We start from the raw sequence: 15996 nt of genomic DNA on the forward strand, positions 1-15996 counted from the left end.
TATACTTTTTTTTGGGGGTACACAATTGACTCCATTAATTAATGAAGTCTTTGTTATATATTGATGATTAATGAAGTCTATTTTATATATTGAAGATAAAGACATGAGAACAGACTAGTTGGCCGGGGGCACATGTTACTTTAGGTGACAATTAGCCCATTGATTAATATATAATTAATTAACTAATAACCTACTCTGATTACTTACCCTTTTGTTTACTCTTAACCCATTCAAAACAACATGGATCATATGTAGTGTGTGAATTGTATCTTAGTGTCCCTAGTAAGTATTATAGTCAATGAAACTGGGTGTTGTCCATTATATTATTTGATTTCCTCTATGAATAATTTATCAGGAAAATAATGAAAAGAAGGAATATCTCTGAATTATGTTTCATGTTAAACTTAGTCTGCATGTTGAATTCTGCTTGTTTTCGATATAAGCGTTTGTTTAAGATTGAACATTTTTATAGGGATTAATTTGAGACTGAAAATATTTTCAAAATAAGGACTAAACTTAAAAACATATTTAACAATTAAACAAGAACGTTACAAGAAATAAAATGAAATGATAAATAAAACTCCGTAGTTAGTATGCCGACATTATCTTTAGACGCAAATTTCCATGTTGGAGGGCTCGCCATTGGCATCTCTCTCCGAGAAGATAAGGTTACTGCAGTGCCACTTTCTCTGTCAAATAGCAGGGACATTTCAGCTAATCATTTTGTATCCAAGTTGGACACAAAAATCCCTTCTTGATGAGTATAACGATCTCAAACATCCCATTTAAAGGAGACCGAAAAGATCGTTATGTCTAACCAACGTCGAACTTTGCCGCCGTTTACACACAAAATTACAAAAACTAAACAAGCTAGCATTACTAAAAAAATAAAAGAAACATAAGAAGAGAATGGAGAGGTGTGTGAGCCTTCAATTTTCTGAAGGTGCCTATTTATAGTAATTTTGGCCGCACAAGCGACAAATTGAAATTGACTATTTGACAGATCTTTGACTGGTGTAGGAGACTTAACCACCGACCAATCCACTATTTAAGTTGCAAATGACAATAGGAAAATTTCTCAAAAAATTTCTCATTATGTTATGAGAAAATCTCAATGTTGAAAGTTATGCTAAAATTGTGAAATGACTCTACCAAGATTGCTAGTGAGAAAAAATATTTCATTATTATAAAAATATAAATAATATATGTAAGACAAACAAATATTTAATATGTATATGTTGGGTATGTTGTGGTAGGCTCATGGCGTGCCTATGTCCGTGACTGTGTGTGTTGTGTGCAGGCTTGCTAGCCTAGACTTGGATTGGCACGCAAGGCATTATGTGTGTGCTTACTTGTAGTGACCATATGACTTGTAACTCTATAAGGCATTGCCTATGTGATGAATAAACTAGAGAACACCATTTGAAATTAACAGTATACACTTTAATAATGTTAAACTATTTTATACATATAATTTTTGGTATCATTATTAAGCATGTTTGTTTGGTATCATATTTTATACATATTATTGTTTTGGTATAGTTTTAAAAATTATATATTAAAAATGGAATAGCTTTTAAAATATCTCTAAAATTATCAACTACATATTATTTAATTAGATGCATGTTTAAAAAATGGGTACATACAAAATCATCTCATATATAATTCAAACAACGAGTTAACAATTTTTTATTTTTTTTACAAAATTGACTCTGTTTTTTAATGAAGTCTTTTTATATATTAAAGATTAATGAAGTCTTTTTTATATATTATGAATTTTTATGTGCAACAAACTAAAAAAATTCATATTTAATTCATGTCTTGTTAAAAAAAATTAAACTTTTGTAAGAGAGATTCATATAATGTACTAAACATAATCGCAGGAAAAAATTTAAAATTTCGAATGATATGCACAAGTTGAATGAAAAGTAGAGACCTAAAAACACTGACAGAAAAAACTCCATGGACTAAAAAGTGTGAAAAAAATCTTCAGAGACTAAAAATGAAATTCTAAAAAACTATAGGGACCAAAAACATATTTCACTCTATTGTTTTTAAATATATCAACTTTCATTTTTAATTTCTCTTCAATAGAGTGGGAGGGGAGGGAATTTTTTATTACAAATATATTTGATTCAAAAGAGAGAAGGGGAGGGGGTTAGCGATTTTAATCGTATATATGTTTGGTTCATGGAGAGAAGAGAGAAATTTTAAAATCTAATTTAGTTTTTATCCTTATAATTTTCATGTAGCCTCATATTTTTTTTGTTTTTTTTATTTATAAAGTATTGTTTTTTATTAATTATTTCTATAGTCTTATTTTTATGCGGATTCTTTTTACTTTTTATCCCCAGTTCATTGTAAACAAAAAAAAAATTATTATACAACAATTTTTTTCTTTTTAAAATAAAACTCTATATCTACAATAATTTCTCCATTTTTATGATTGAACTAACCCAAAAAGAATATTTATAAGTTTAAATTATCTATTGTTATGAACTATTCCTAAAGAATAATAAGAATAAAGAAGAAGAGATGAAGGAGAGAAAGAGAGAATAGACTCTTGTTTTGTTCTATTCAAGGTATATATCACATTGTATCATATGTTCTATTTATAGGACAATATATGGGCCAATGAATATGGGTCAAGACTAATGGACATCTACTAATATATTCATAACACTCCCCCTTAGATGTCCATTGATGATATGCCTCATTAAAACCTTACTAGAGAAAAACCTATTGGGAAAAAATACTAGTGAAGGAAAAAGAGTACATAGTCTTTTGTGTGTGAACTGTCTCATTAAAAACCTTACCAGGAAAACCCAGTGGGATAAAACCATGGTGAAGGGAAAAAGAGTGCAGAACATATTTATATCTCCCCATGATAAATACAAATATATCTAAGAAGAAAAATGTCAAATAATCTTCAATATTAGTTGCTCCAAAGCTTTGACGATTGGTGATGACGTGTTGACAATATTATATCTTCGTTATTATATTCTTCAAATTAGTAGTGTTTGTGATATGATCTTCATGTTGAATTGTAGCAAAAACCCTTTGTAAGAAAAATCACAACCCCTTGTATCTGGTGAATAGCGTACTTCAAACAAATCACATTCTTGATCTATTTCATATAGTGCTAAACTTTCCGCATTATTTTATTTCATGAGATTGTTATTTTAGTTTGGTTCACATATCTCCATGGGTGATTGTACTTCCTCATGTAATGACCAAACAACTTGTTTATGATCGGTACCCTTATAAGGATTAGACAAATAACCTGCATATCTAAACCAAAAATATATACTTGATGATATATTGACAACAAATAATAGGTTAACAATGTATTTGTCCCCATTAGAACCAAAATGTGTCACTTCAGGACCAATTAGTTCTTCATCATTTACTCGAACTCTAAAATGACATTTGCTTACATCGGTGATCTTACAAAACGTAGCTGATTTTATCTTTCATATAGAATCATTTTAATTAGAACCTTCTATATATAAACTTCATGATTCACAAAATATTCTTCAAATACTTATTTTGTAAGAAATTATAATATCTCAAGCTCTTCAGGAGTCTCTTGATCATATTTTTATCATCAACATAAATCTTAAATATATCAAATTCATTGCCAAATATTTTCTTAAAATGAACAAATTGTCATTTTCATATTTCTCACTTGGAAATATTCAATAGGAATATTATACAACATGCATATAGATGTTGCTCGAGTATATAAGGAGACTTATTCATGTTTATTAAGTCATCTCTCCAATATATATGTGTCTTACGAAAATTAAATCCTTCTGGGATTTTCATATAATCATCATTATCCAGTGAGCCAGTCAAATACGTTAAAACACATATTTCACATAAATGGAGTATTTCATATGCTACTCAACTTAATTAATTACAAAGAAATTTTGGAATTCACTTTAGGTGAATATGCTTATTGAAAATCAATGATAGACATTTATCAATATATTTGAATAACAATTCAAACTCTAAATATTTTATTTTCATTATTTTTCTCTTGAAAATTTATTCATATCGAATTATTTCCATCTGTAGATGGAATGGACTACTAGTCCAAAAATATTCCGCTTTGCAAAGCTAGTTTAATTTTGTATCAATTGCGTCTATCTATTTAGTCAATCATTTCATTGTCTATAATCCTTAATAGACTTTGATTTATGATCCTCATTATTTCTTATCATATATAGCGCTATATTATATAAATAAACATCGTCAACGTTGATTTTGTTTCGGTTTCATCGTATTCCATTCATGACATAATTCGTCGAGATCTCTTTATTTTCATAAATTTTAGGTACCTGATAAGTTCTTCTGGAACTAGAAAATTAATTATGTCAAATAATCTTTTCATATCCCCACTTGGGTCATTCTTTTTAGCTCCTTTTCTTATTTGAGGATTTTTATCTTTGGAACCGACTGACCTACCACACTATATAGGGTGGTTAAAATTCATTTGCAATATAAGATTGTCCAACAGAGACATCCATTTTGATTGGAGCATTAGCAACCGGTAGTTGATTTTATAAACTTTGCAAATGATATATCTTTTGAACTTTTGGTTCATATTGATTTCTAAGAGGATCAAAATAACAATTAATAATTTATTTCAAACATTTCAATTGAACTTTTAGTTCATATTTTCAGCTACTTATTATCTCCCCCTAATATTGGGAAAACTAATTCACCAATTGATAATCAGCCTACAGGGCTGTAAAAAAAAACTCCAATTATTGGCTCAATTTGGAGATTCATATAAAAATTATTTTCCCAATATTCTTTTACTACTCATTTAAATGCATTATATTGGAGCAACTGAGACGTACCCAACACATCCAAAAATGTTTATATGAGAAATTAGGTTTATAAACCGAAATTCAAATAAATTAGGGGAGAGCTTATGTATATAATAATTTGTTGGCATGATGCTATTCAATATCTCAACATACATGTTTGAGTGTTCCCAACTATAACTTAAAAGTTACGATCTCATAAGTATCGGTCGTGTAATTAACTTTAGACGTCTAAAGAATGGATCTTCAAGTCCATTATTTTTTGTTTGTATGAGCATATTCTACAAGATGTTCAGTATAAATTTCAATTAACATATGATACTTATCAAATACTTTCTATAATAATATATATAAAATGAGCTCTTAAAAATAATCTCACAAACTTCTGGTTGTGAGTTTATAACAAACATACATGTGACCATTTAGTTGATGCATCAATTAAAATTTTAGGAATCTAATCGGTCCACATGATCGGTGTATTGATTTACAAATATCACCTTATATATATTCTAAAAAATAAAAGATGCTCATTTACTTAATTTATCAACTTCCTTCGGGAACTAGTAACACATAAAAATTATTAGATTGAAAAAACTTCAGGCCCTTCAATTCATATAAAATTATTTTATATTTCACATCATAACGGGATGACCCATCCGATCTTGCAAATTACAAACTTAATATGATTTAAATTGTAAACTTCTGGTTTACTTAAACATATATGTGCTTGAGTTGCACTAAAATTATAAGTATGCCCCAAACTAGAGACAAAAATTGATAACGTGTCTCGTAATATAGAGATACAAGATATCCTCAATTACTTGTTTCAATATCATATTTATTTATGTGAATATCCACCAAGCATATATACTAAATTTGTTTAAGACTTTAAAATATACAATACATTAGCAAAGTGACAATGTATTGACTCCATTATTTAATGAAGTCTTTGTTATATATTGATGATTAATGAAGTCTATTTTATATATTGAAGATAAGGACATGAGAACAGACTAGTTGGCCGGGGGCACATGTTACTTTAGGTGACAATTAGCCCATTGATTAATATATAATTAATTAACTAATAACGTACTCTGATTACTTACCCTTTTGTTTACTCTTAACCCATTCAAAACAACATGGATCATATGTAGTGTGTGAATTGTATCTTAGTGTCCCTAGTAAGTATTATAGTCAATGAAACTGGGTGTTGTCCATTATATTATTTGATTTCCTCTATGAATAATTTATCAGGAAAATAATGAAAAGAAGGAATATCTCTGAATTATGTTTCATGTTAAACTTAGTCTGCATGTTGAATTCTGCTTGTTTTCGATATCAGCGCTGCTATTTCCAGCGAATGCTTCTTTCGTGAATTTTTGCGAACTAAAGCGGACCCACCATTCTTAATATATTAAAATAAAAAATAAAATAAAAAAAGAAAAGGTTGTGTCGTGCGTGCCGATTTGCCCGCTTAAGAGCGCTAACTGTTCCTCTTTAACCTAAAACATATGTAGGATTAACCAAGACCGCCATTTAGCAACCTCTGTATTTTAATCGGTCATAACAGAGCACAAAACACTCCATCTTGAAGTTGTGATAGTATCATAGTAAAAATCAACTTTACTCAAAGAGGGGTACAACAAATTCAACAAAGAAATATATAGCAAGTAAGTTTACTCCCCTAAATTGGCTAATCACTCGTGTACAATCACTCATCATCCATTACTCTGCAATCAACCTTTATGCATGTAGTTAATGTTATTTGAATTACTATTTAAATACCTTGCATGTTGAAATCAATTGTGATTTTGAACTTTGATATTGAAACATATATCAATAATTAGCACAATTTTTCTTTTAAATTGCTTATTATGTTGTTCTTCCTATATCAGTTTCTTATATTTTAGTCAATTAATTTGTTTTTTATTTCAATTTATTGCATTAGTGGAAGAAGTACTTGTATCTCCTAATGAAGAGGAAGTCAATGAAGAAAATGATAAATGTGATAAAAATTTAGAAGCAAATATGGTCTATGAAGATGAAAAACCTCAAGTTGGAATGATATTTAGCTCTAAAGATGAACTTACAGAGTATTATAAGAGTTATGCTCAGTCTATAGGTTTTGGAGTTAGTAAACTTAGTAGCAAAAATGGAGATGATGGAAAAAAATATTTTACTCTAGCATGTAGTCGTGGAACAAAGTATGTGAGTAAATCAAAGAATCTTTTGAAGTCAAATCCTATAACAAAAACTCAGTGTAAGGCTAGATTAAATGCATGTATTTGTTTAGATGGAACAGTTTCTATTTCAAGAATTGTTCTTGAGCATAATCATGACCTAAGCCCTACCAAAGCACGCTATTTTAGAAGTTGTAAGAATTTGGAACCTCATTTTAAAAAGAGGTTAGAACTCAATGATCAAGCTGGAATAAATGTTAGCAGAAATTTCCGATCTTTGGTTGTTGAAGCAAATGGATATGAGAATCTAACATTTGGTGAAAAGGATTGTCGGAACTATATAGATAAAGTAAGGAGACTGCGACTTGGGAGAGGAGACGCTGATGCGATTCAAAACTATTTTGTTAAAATACAAAAACAAAATAGTGAATTCTATTATGTGATAGACATTGATGATGACGGTCGTTTGCGCAATGTATTTTGGGCTGATGCGAGATGTAGGGCTGCATATGAGTATTTTGGTGAAGTTGTAACATTTGACACTACTTACTTAACAAATAAGTACGACATGCCCTTTGCCCCTTTTGTTGGGGTAAATCACCACGGTCATTCTACGTTGTTGGGTTGTGCTTTATTGTCGAATGAGGATACTAAGACCTTTACTTGGTTGTTCAAAACATGGTCAGAATGCATGAATGGATGTTCTCCAAATGCCATAATTACTGATCAAGACAAAGCCATGAAAAAAGCAATTGAGGTTGTTTTTCCAAAAGCTCGTCACCGCTGGTGTTTGTGGCATATAATGAAAAAGGTTCCAGAAAAGTTAGGCAGACACTCTAATTATGAGTCTATCAAAACATTTTTGCATGATGCTGTATATGATTCTTCGGGTACAAGTGATTTCATGGAAAAGTGGGAAAAAATGATTGAAGATTTTGACCTTGAAGAAAACGAATGGTTGAAGGGGATATTTGATGAAAGAAATCGTTGGGTTCCTGTGTACGTGAGAGACACATTTTGGGCAGGAATGTCAACAACACAAAGAAGTGAAAGTATGAACTCATTTTTTGATGGCTATGTAATTTCAAAGACAACATTGAAGCAGTTTGTTGAACAATATGACAATGCATTGAGAGATAAAGTTGAAAAGGAAAACAAAGCTGATTTTGCTTCATTTAATACAGTCATAGCTTGTCTAAGTCATTTTGGTTTTGAGTCTCAGTTCCAGAAAGCATTCACAAATGCAGAATTTCCAAGAATTTAGTGTTACACAACTAAGAAACATGGATAACATCTCCAATCCACGGCTTGGATACATTTAAACATGAAAGTGTCAATGTATAGTTTGGTCTTCATCTTCTTGCCGCGACTTTGATCTTTTGATTCACTTATCAGATTTTAATACCATCAATGTGTTTCTTTGTGAATATATATCAAATAGATAGCAACGTTTAGTTTAAACTCTGAACTGAATTAAAGGAATTAAAGGAGTGAGTTTTTCTCTATTATCTTTTTTTTTTTTAAGAAAAAAAAAATTGCAGTCGATTAATACTCAAATACCGAAATACATCCAGAAGTCTACATAAATATTCTTCTAACAATGTCTTAATGAGCAAAAAACAAGCAAACATAAAACCAGTTTTGATAGAAAAAGTGGCCAAAATCGAGAACTTGATACAACAAATCTACTGCTTGCCAGGTATGCTCTTGATGATATCAGAATCACCAGGATCGATGATGCTTAGACAGCACACTCTGTAGTACTTTCCGCAAGCAGTGCCGAGATCCACATTGTTTCCATGATAGTGATGAACTCTATTATCAATGTGAAGGAGTGGTGAAAAAGATAAGACCCTTCGATGAATTTGAGGTTAATTGGTGTTCACTTCCAGAGGTGAAATTGTAATGAGAGTAGACTTCATCCCCCTCTTTGAAGCATTTCATCAAACAACTTACCTGCCTGATAGAGTTGATTGCAAAATTTGAAACAAGTGAACATCAATCTTCAATTAAGAGCCAATTTAAAATGTATCCATCACAACCTTTGTGCTCATGGTAGCTACAGATAACTGTGATTATGTCACTTGCAGGCTCATCGCAAGTGACAATGACAACTATGAAAGCGGCAACCATGGATTCATTATCGGAGCGGGACCTCTCAAACTCCATATCTCATCGTCATGGAAGTAGCAGCAAACACAGATCTCCAACAACAACAGTGCAGTATAGGAGTTTCTCTCTGCTGGATCGAGGATCTGTCTTTCTTCAGGTTCAAAACCAATTAGCCATTACTCCTGTGTTGACCTGTATTTGGTACAGAGAAGTTTAATTTGAAAGAGGAATTAGAGAAAATTTCAGAAAGAAAAAGGTTTTGGCTGTGGAAGATAAATGAAAGAGGATGAGAGAGAATAGAGAAATTGAATAAATTAATTAAATAAAGAAAAATGGGTTAAATAAATGTGAGTGAGTCATGTGCCATGTCATTCGCGATGGATTCGTGAGTGCAGTTTCGCTGTACTTAGCATTTCCCTTTCGATATAAGCGTTTGTTTAAGATTGAACATTTTTATAGGGATTAATTTGAGACTGAAAATATTTTCAAAATAAGGACTAAACTTAAAAACATATTTAACAATTAAACAAGAACGTTACAAGAAATAAAATGAAATGATAAATAAAACTCCGTAGTTAGTATGCCGACATTATCTTTAGACGCAAATTTCCATGTTGGAGGGCTCGCCATTGGCATCTCTCTCCGAGAAGATAAGGTTACTGCAGTGCCACTTTCTCTGTCAAATAGCAGGGACATTTCAGCTAATCATTTTGTATCCAAGTTGGACACAAAAATCCCTTCTTGATGAGTATAACGATCTCAAACATCCCATTTAAAGGAGACCGAAAAGATCGTTATGTCTAACCAACGTCGAACTTTGCCGCCGTTTACACACAAAATTACAAAAACTAAACAAGCTAGCATTACTAAAAAAATAAAAGAAACAGAAGAAGAGAATGGAGAGGTGTGTGAGCCTTCAATTTTCTGAAGGTGCCTATTTATAGTAATTTTGGCCGCACAAGCGACAAATTGAAATTGACTATTTGACAGATCTTTGACTGGTGTAGGAGACTTAACCACCGACCAATCCACTATTTAAGTTGCAAATGACAATAGGAAAATTTCTCAAAAAATTTCTCATTATGTTATGAGAAAATCTCAATGTTGAAAGTTATGCTAAAATTGTGAAATGACTCTACCAAGATTGCTAGTGAGAAATTTTTTTTCATTATTATAAAAATGTAAATAATATATGTAAGACAAACAAATATTTAATATGTATATGTTGGGTATGTTGTGGTAGGCTCATGGCGTGCCTATGTCCGTGACTGTGTGTGTTGTGTGCAGGCTTGCTAGCCTAGACTTGGCTTGGTGCGCAAAGCATTGTGTGTGCACTTACGTGTAGTGACCATATGACTTGTAACTCTATAAGAAATTGCCTATGTGATGAATAAACTAGAGAACACCATTTGGAATTAACAGTATACACCTTAATAATGTTAAACTATTTTATACATATAATTTTTGGTATCATTATTAAGCATATTTGTTTGGTATCATATTTTATACATATTATTGTTTTGGTATAGTTTTTAAAATTATATATAAAAAAAGGAATAGTTTTTAAAATATCTCTAAAAGTATGAACTACATATTATTTAATTAGATGCATGTTTAAAAAATGGGTACATACAAATTCATCTCATATATAATTCAAACAACGAGTTAACAATTTTTTATTTTTTTTTTACAAAATTGACTCTGTTTTTTAATGAAGTCTTTTTATATATTAAAGATTAATGAAGTCTTTTTTATATAGTCTTTTTTAGCAAGCAAATGGGCAGGTGGGCACATGTCACTCTAATTGACTATTAACCCATTGATTAATATATAGTTAATTAATTAGGTAGCCTGATTACTTACCCTTTTGTTTAGTTTAGTTATTTTTGTTATATAATGAACGAGTTCTTCTTATTTCATCAAACAAAAATCATCTTTTGTCCTTTGAACCATTCCTTCTATAGTAACCTCAGTTTATCCCACCCATACATACATACACCAGCCAAATTCGATGGATTTAGTTCTTCTCAGTGAAACCATTGATGATATCCTTGAACATATACCTTCCCTTGAAACAACCAGCAGCTCAAGTATTGAGGTGTCCAAAACCAACATTGAAGGGCTCAAAAAAGCTCTTCAAATAATTCAACCAGTGCTCAAGAACCTACACCTCCAAGACAAGGAGGCTCTTGCCTCGCTACGGAACCTTAAGAATGCCATCAACGATCTAACTGATTTGTTGGAGGAACTCTCCACAGATTATGCTTTGCCTCAGCGGAGCAAACTCTCTTTCTTCAAAACCATCAATCCTCATAAGGATCGCCTCAAAGTCGTTAACACAAAAATTAAGAATGTCATAGAGGTCCTCCAACAAGTTACAGATGAATTGATCACCACAACCACATTCATGCCCACACCATATCAAGAAGCACATGAGAAGATTCAGGATATAGAGTTGGAACCAGATACAGTTGGAAGACAAAAGGAAAAGAAGCAAATTATAGATCAACTTATGTCATTCCACACAAATACTGGGGCAAGTGATGTTGTTCCTATTCCTGTGGTTACCATTGTTGGGTTCGCAGGAATAGGGAAGAAACAACTCGTTCGTCTCATTTGCCAGGATAAGGAAGTAAAAGCTCACTTTGGCTTGATAACTCGAGTTCGTGATGTGAAATCTTTTGAAAAATGTGTTTCTGACAAGTCACTTATGAACGGAAAACACTATCTTGTTGTGATGGAAGATGTTGAAACTGAGATTGGTGAGAAAGATCTGAAGATGTTGCAAGTGATATTAGCTGGTGGTGAGAGTGCAATACTCGTAACCACAAGTAGTAAACTTGTGGCCAACAATATTACTGCTATACTACGTAGCAATAACAATATTGCCACTAGTTTTACCTCGTTTAGGCCACATGTTTTGCAGGAGCTTGACGAAAGGGAATCATGGTCACTCTTTTGGAGGATTCGTGGACCAAGTTCAATTGATATCATGGGGGAAATAGAATGGAAGATTGTGATGGATTGTGGTGGAATTCCGTTGTTGATAAAATTTGCAGCAGAGTTTCTGAACAATCGCAGAGTTGCTATAGATGTAGACAATTTGAGGGAGGAGTTTCTAAAAAAGCTTAAGTTTGAATACTACGACAAACTTACAAGACTTCATAAGATGTGTTTTGCATTTTGTTCATTGTTTCCTCGTGATCATTTGATTGATGTCAAAAGATTAATTCATCTTTTGAAAGCAGAAGGATTTCTCATGGATGCAAATAATACAACCGTGGAAGAAAATTTAAGCAGATATTTCAACGATTTCCTTCGTAAGCCTATTTTCACATACATTGAAGAAGACATGTATGGTGTTGTGAGAAAGCTTAGAATGCAACCTTTAATGCATGATCTAGCATGTTTGGTATCAGATCAAGAAGAAAACATTAAGGTAGATCCAGAAGGGGAAAAAGTTTGCGAAGGAGTCTTGCGAGCATCATTTGGTTTCAGATTCGATGTTTCACGTGGAATTCCACCTTCTTTGTATGAAAAGGCAAAGAAACTGAAGGCTATTCTCTTCTGGAAGAAACAAACGTTGCTTGCTAAGGAGGTAAAGATGAGCTCTTCAATTTGTGATAAAATCATCAAATACTTCAAGTCTACTCTCCGAATGTTAGATCTCCATGACATGGGAATCAAAACATTGCCCGCCTCTATTGGGAAAATGAACAGTCTAAGGTATCTTAACCTTTCCTTTAATAGTTTAGAGAAACTTCCTAGTTCAATTACCAAGCTTTCCAATTTGCAAACTTTGAAACTATCCCAGTGTTATCTCCTTAAGGAATTACCCACAAATATTGATGAACTAACCAACCTCAATCATCTTGAGATTGATGGATGTTTGGCTCTCACTCAAATGCCTAGAAAAATACACAATCTAAATAATTCTCTTCAAACACTGACATCATTTGTGGTTAGCAAGGGGTGCCACTTGGGTGGTCTTGGGGACCTTGCAAAACTCAACAACTTAAGAGACCACCTGGAAATTTCCCATCTTGAAATATCTGGTTTGAACCTTTCAAAGAATGATGATTATCTCAAAGGCAAAAAACACCTTCAACACCTTACATTGAGATGGGATCACGAGGATGGCGAGGAGGGAGATAGTAGTACTAGAGACATGACAACACTTGAATGTCTTGAGCCTCACTCTGAACTGAGAGCAATTTTCCTTGTAGGATATAAAGGTAAGACGCTTTCAACTTGGTTTTGTTCAATGCAATCCCTTGTTAAGTTAAGCCTACGCGACTGTACCGGTTGCATATATCTACCACGACTTGATCAACTTCCAAAGCTTAGATTTCTCGAACTTTTAAGGTTGGACAATCTGCAATACATTGTTAAAGAAAATGGTGGTGACAATGACATAGACAAACAAGGTATTGAGGTTTACTTTCCATCCCTAGAGGAACTGACGATCTTAGATTGCCCTAACCTCAAAGGTTGGTGGGAAAATGCAAAAACAGGAAAACAATTACCATTTTTTGCTTGCCTTTCGAAATTGCACGTGTATTATTGTCCGAAACTAATTTCGATGCCCCTTTTCCCTGGTCTTGATGAAGAGCTAGTCCTCGTGGGTTCAAGCGTGAAACCACTAATAAATTCAATAGTTTATAGCACAAGGTATAATCCATTTTCCAAACTCAAATACATGAAAATTTCCAGCATCGAGGAGAGTGGATCACCACCAGAGAGGTGGATCAAATACATTAATTCTCTTGAGAAACTTGACATAAAAGATTGGAAGCATTTACAGTCTTTACCCAAAGGTTTTGGTAACCTTGCCTCACTCCAAAGTCTTAACATTGAAAATTGTCAAGAACTTGATCTTGACCGCTCATACAATGAATGGAAGGGTCTAAAAAACTTGTGTTCTCTCATCATAACAGAAAATCCAAAACTCAGCTCTCTTCCATTTGGTGTTGACAAAGTAACATCTCTTCAAGTTCTTCAACTTCGCAATTGTCCTCGAATGACTTCTTTGCCTGAAACCATAGACAACCTCAAATCACTTGAAAAATTGGTTATTTCTGAATGTGACATGTTGGCTTCTCTTCCAAAAGCATTGATAAACATGTTGTCTATGCATACTTTGATCATTTTGGACTGCACTTTGTTGTTGCCAAGGTGTCAGCCAGATATAGGTGATGATTGGCCACAAATTGCTCGCATACAAAACAAACAGATTATGAAAACTAATCTAAACATGTAGGTTGTTTTTAGGTTGCTCTTGTCTCATAAAAGTTAAGGTTGAAATTAATTTTTACTAACTTAGTTCTTGTAATGAATCATATATATAGTTAAGGTTGTTTTTATCATTTTCAAGATTTACTTTTACTTATTCTCATAAAATAAAATTTAATGTACTCTCTTATTTTTCCCATAATCAATAACTAATAAAAATTCTTTTTTTTTGGGTTGCCTAAAAATTCTTTTTACATGTTCCTAAGAAACTTATTTCCAAAAAAAACACAAAAAATCATATTTCAAATTATCAGATTATTAAAACTTTTTTTTCAAATTATCATATTTAATGAATGTAGTTTTTAGGAGGATTGATTTTGTCATCCAAAAAAGTTTAGCGACGCAGCTTGTTGCTCACTACCTTTTATTTATTATCCATTATTAGGATATGGGACGGAGCCACGGATGAATTTGGATCTGAACTTCATCCTAAATTAGTGTGAACACACGGAGTAAAGAGTAGCATTAGCTGTACCAATCTTAAAATATTTATAATCAGTGACTTAATTAAATATGTTGACTGTACCAATCTTAAATTTTTTTATAGGTCTTTGACTTAATTTTTTTTATAGCCTATTTTTTTTTAACCAATTTTAAAGTGAGCCTTAAACAACCTGTTTCTTCAATATTTTGTTTAAACAAATCAGATTCTAATAGGAGCTGGTCAGTGGTTGGCCATGTCTTATTTTTGAAAACCATGATCAATAAATTTGCAGCATCAACTTGAAAAGATTAGTGATATAATTAGTGATATAATATTAACTGATACAAAGTTAATAATCTTATTGAGAAGTTCCGAGAGTTTAACTTATATAAGGTGCCGGAGTTCGAACCCGGTCATCCCACTTATCCACCTTATGAGTGAAATTTCTAGTCACTAGGGTAGTTGACCAAAGGAAAAAAAAATCTCATTGAGAAAAATACTTACTGTGCTGGGAAAAATAAGTTTGATTTGGTTTGCCTGTGCTTGTGCCTCCAATAGAGTTTGAAATCTAGTGCAAGAAGATGATTGATCAATGATCGATCATCCATAAAAATTTACATAATTTTAATTCTGTGAAATCTTAATATAGCACTGCTTAATTCAGTTAAACATTATAAAGTGTACTAGCCTTTAAGAACCTGCAATTTGATTGTTTGTTAAGCCTCTTGTCTTGAAAAGATGAAGAAAGCAAAGTACTAGTATGGATTATATTAGTCTTTAAGATCCAGAATATTGGAACCAAAAGTGGATGAGATATTAAGAGTTTTAAGTGCTTTTCAATGATTAATTTGTGAAGAAACATAACCAAACTTTTTGGTGACGAATTTGTGCATTTTTTTTATTTTTTGTTAGATGTTGGTGTTGTTTTCGGATTTTTAAAAAAACCGTTAAAAATAATTTTTACAGTCACTGAAGAGATTATTGGATTGAGTCGTGGACTAGGTCGTTCTCTTTAAGACAATTCGTGGCACTGTCCAAAATTGTGCAAGCAAACTATCAATCACGTCGTCCCCAGTATAAAACAACTCAGTTGCAACTGTATACCATATGCTACTGCACGGTAGAAATTGGTCAAAGAATACACCTTCTTGAA

The 15996-nt window shown here is 32.2% G+C and overlaps 2 protein-coding genes across 2 annotated transcripts; both read left to right on the forward strand.

Annotated features, from left to right (window-relative positions):
- The first annotated feature begins 6386 nt into the window (after window positions 1-6386).
- Window positions 6387-8279, forward strand: LOC123904284 (protein FAR-RED IMPAIRED RESPONSE 1-like). The gene is made up of 2 exons (XM_045953966.1): window positions 6387-6505; window positions 6784-8279. Coding segments are annotated over exons 1-2 (1497 nt in total). The 5' UTR covers window positions 6387-6504.
- Window positions 8280-10916: 2637 nt separating this feature from the next.
- On the forward strand, window positions 10917-15137 carry LOC123907660 (putative disease resistance protein RGA4). The gene has a single exon (XM_045958012.1). It carries the CDS (start codon window positions 11139-11141, stop codon window positions 14385-14387), a length of 3249 nt encoding a protein of 1082 aa, XP_045813968.1. The 5' UTR covers window positions 10917-11138; the 3' UTR covers window positions 14388-15137.
- The last annotated feature ends 859 nt before the right edge of the window (window positions 15138-15996 follow it).

This window comes from Trifolium pratense, linkage group LG2 (genome assembly GCF_020283565.1).
Source record: "Trifolium pratense cultivar HEN17-A07 linkage group LG2, ARS_RC_1.1, whole genome shotgun sequence".
NCBI lineage: Eukaryota > Viridiplantae > Streptophyta > Magnoliopsida > Fabales > Fabaceae > Trifolium > Trifolium pratense.

Coding starts and splice junctions, on each gene's coding strand:
- LOC123907660 (XM_045958012.1), top strand. CDS start 11,139: ATGGATTTAGTTCTTCTCAGTGAAACCATTGATGATATCCTTGAACAT.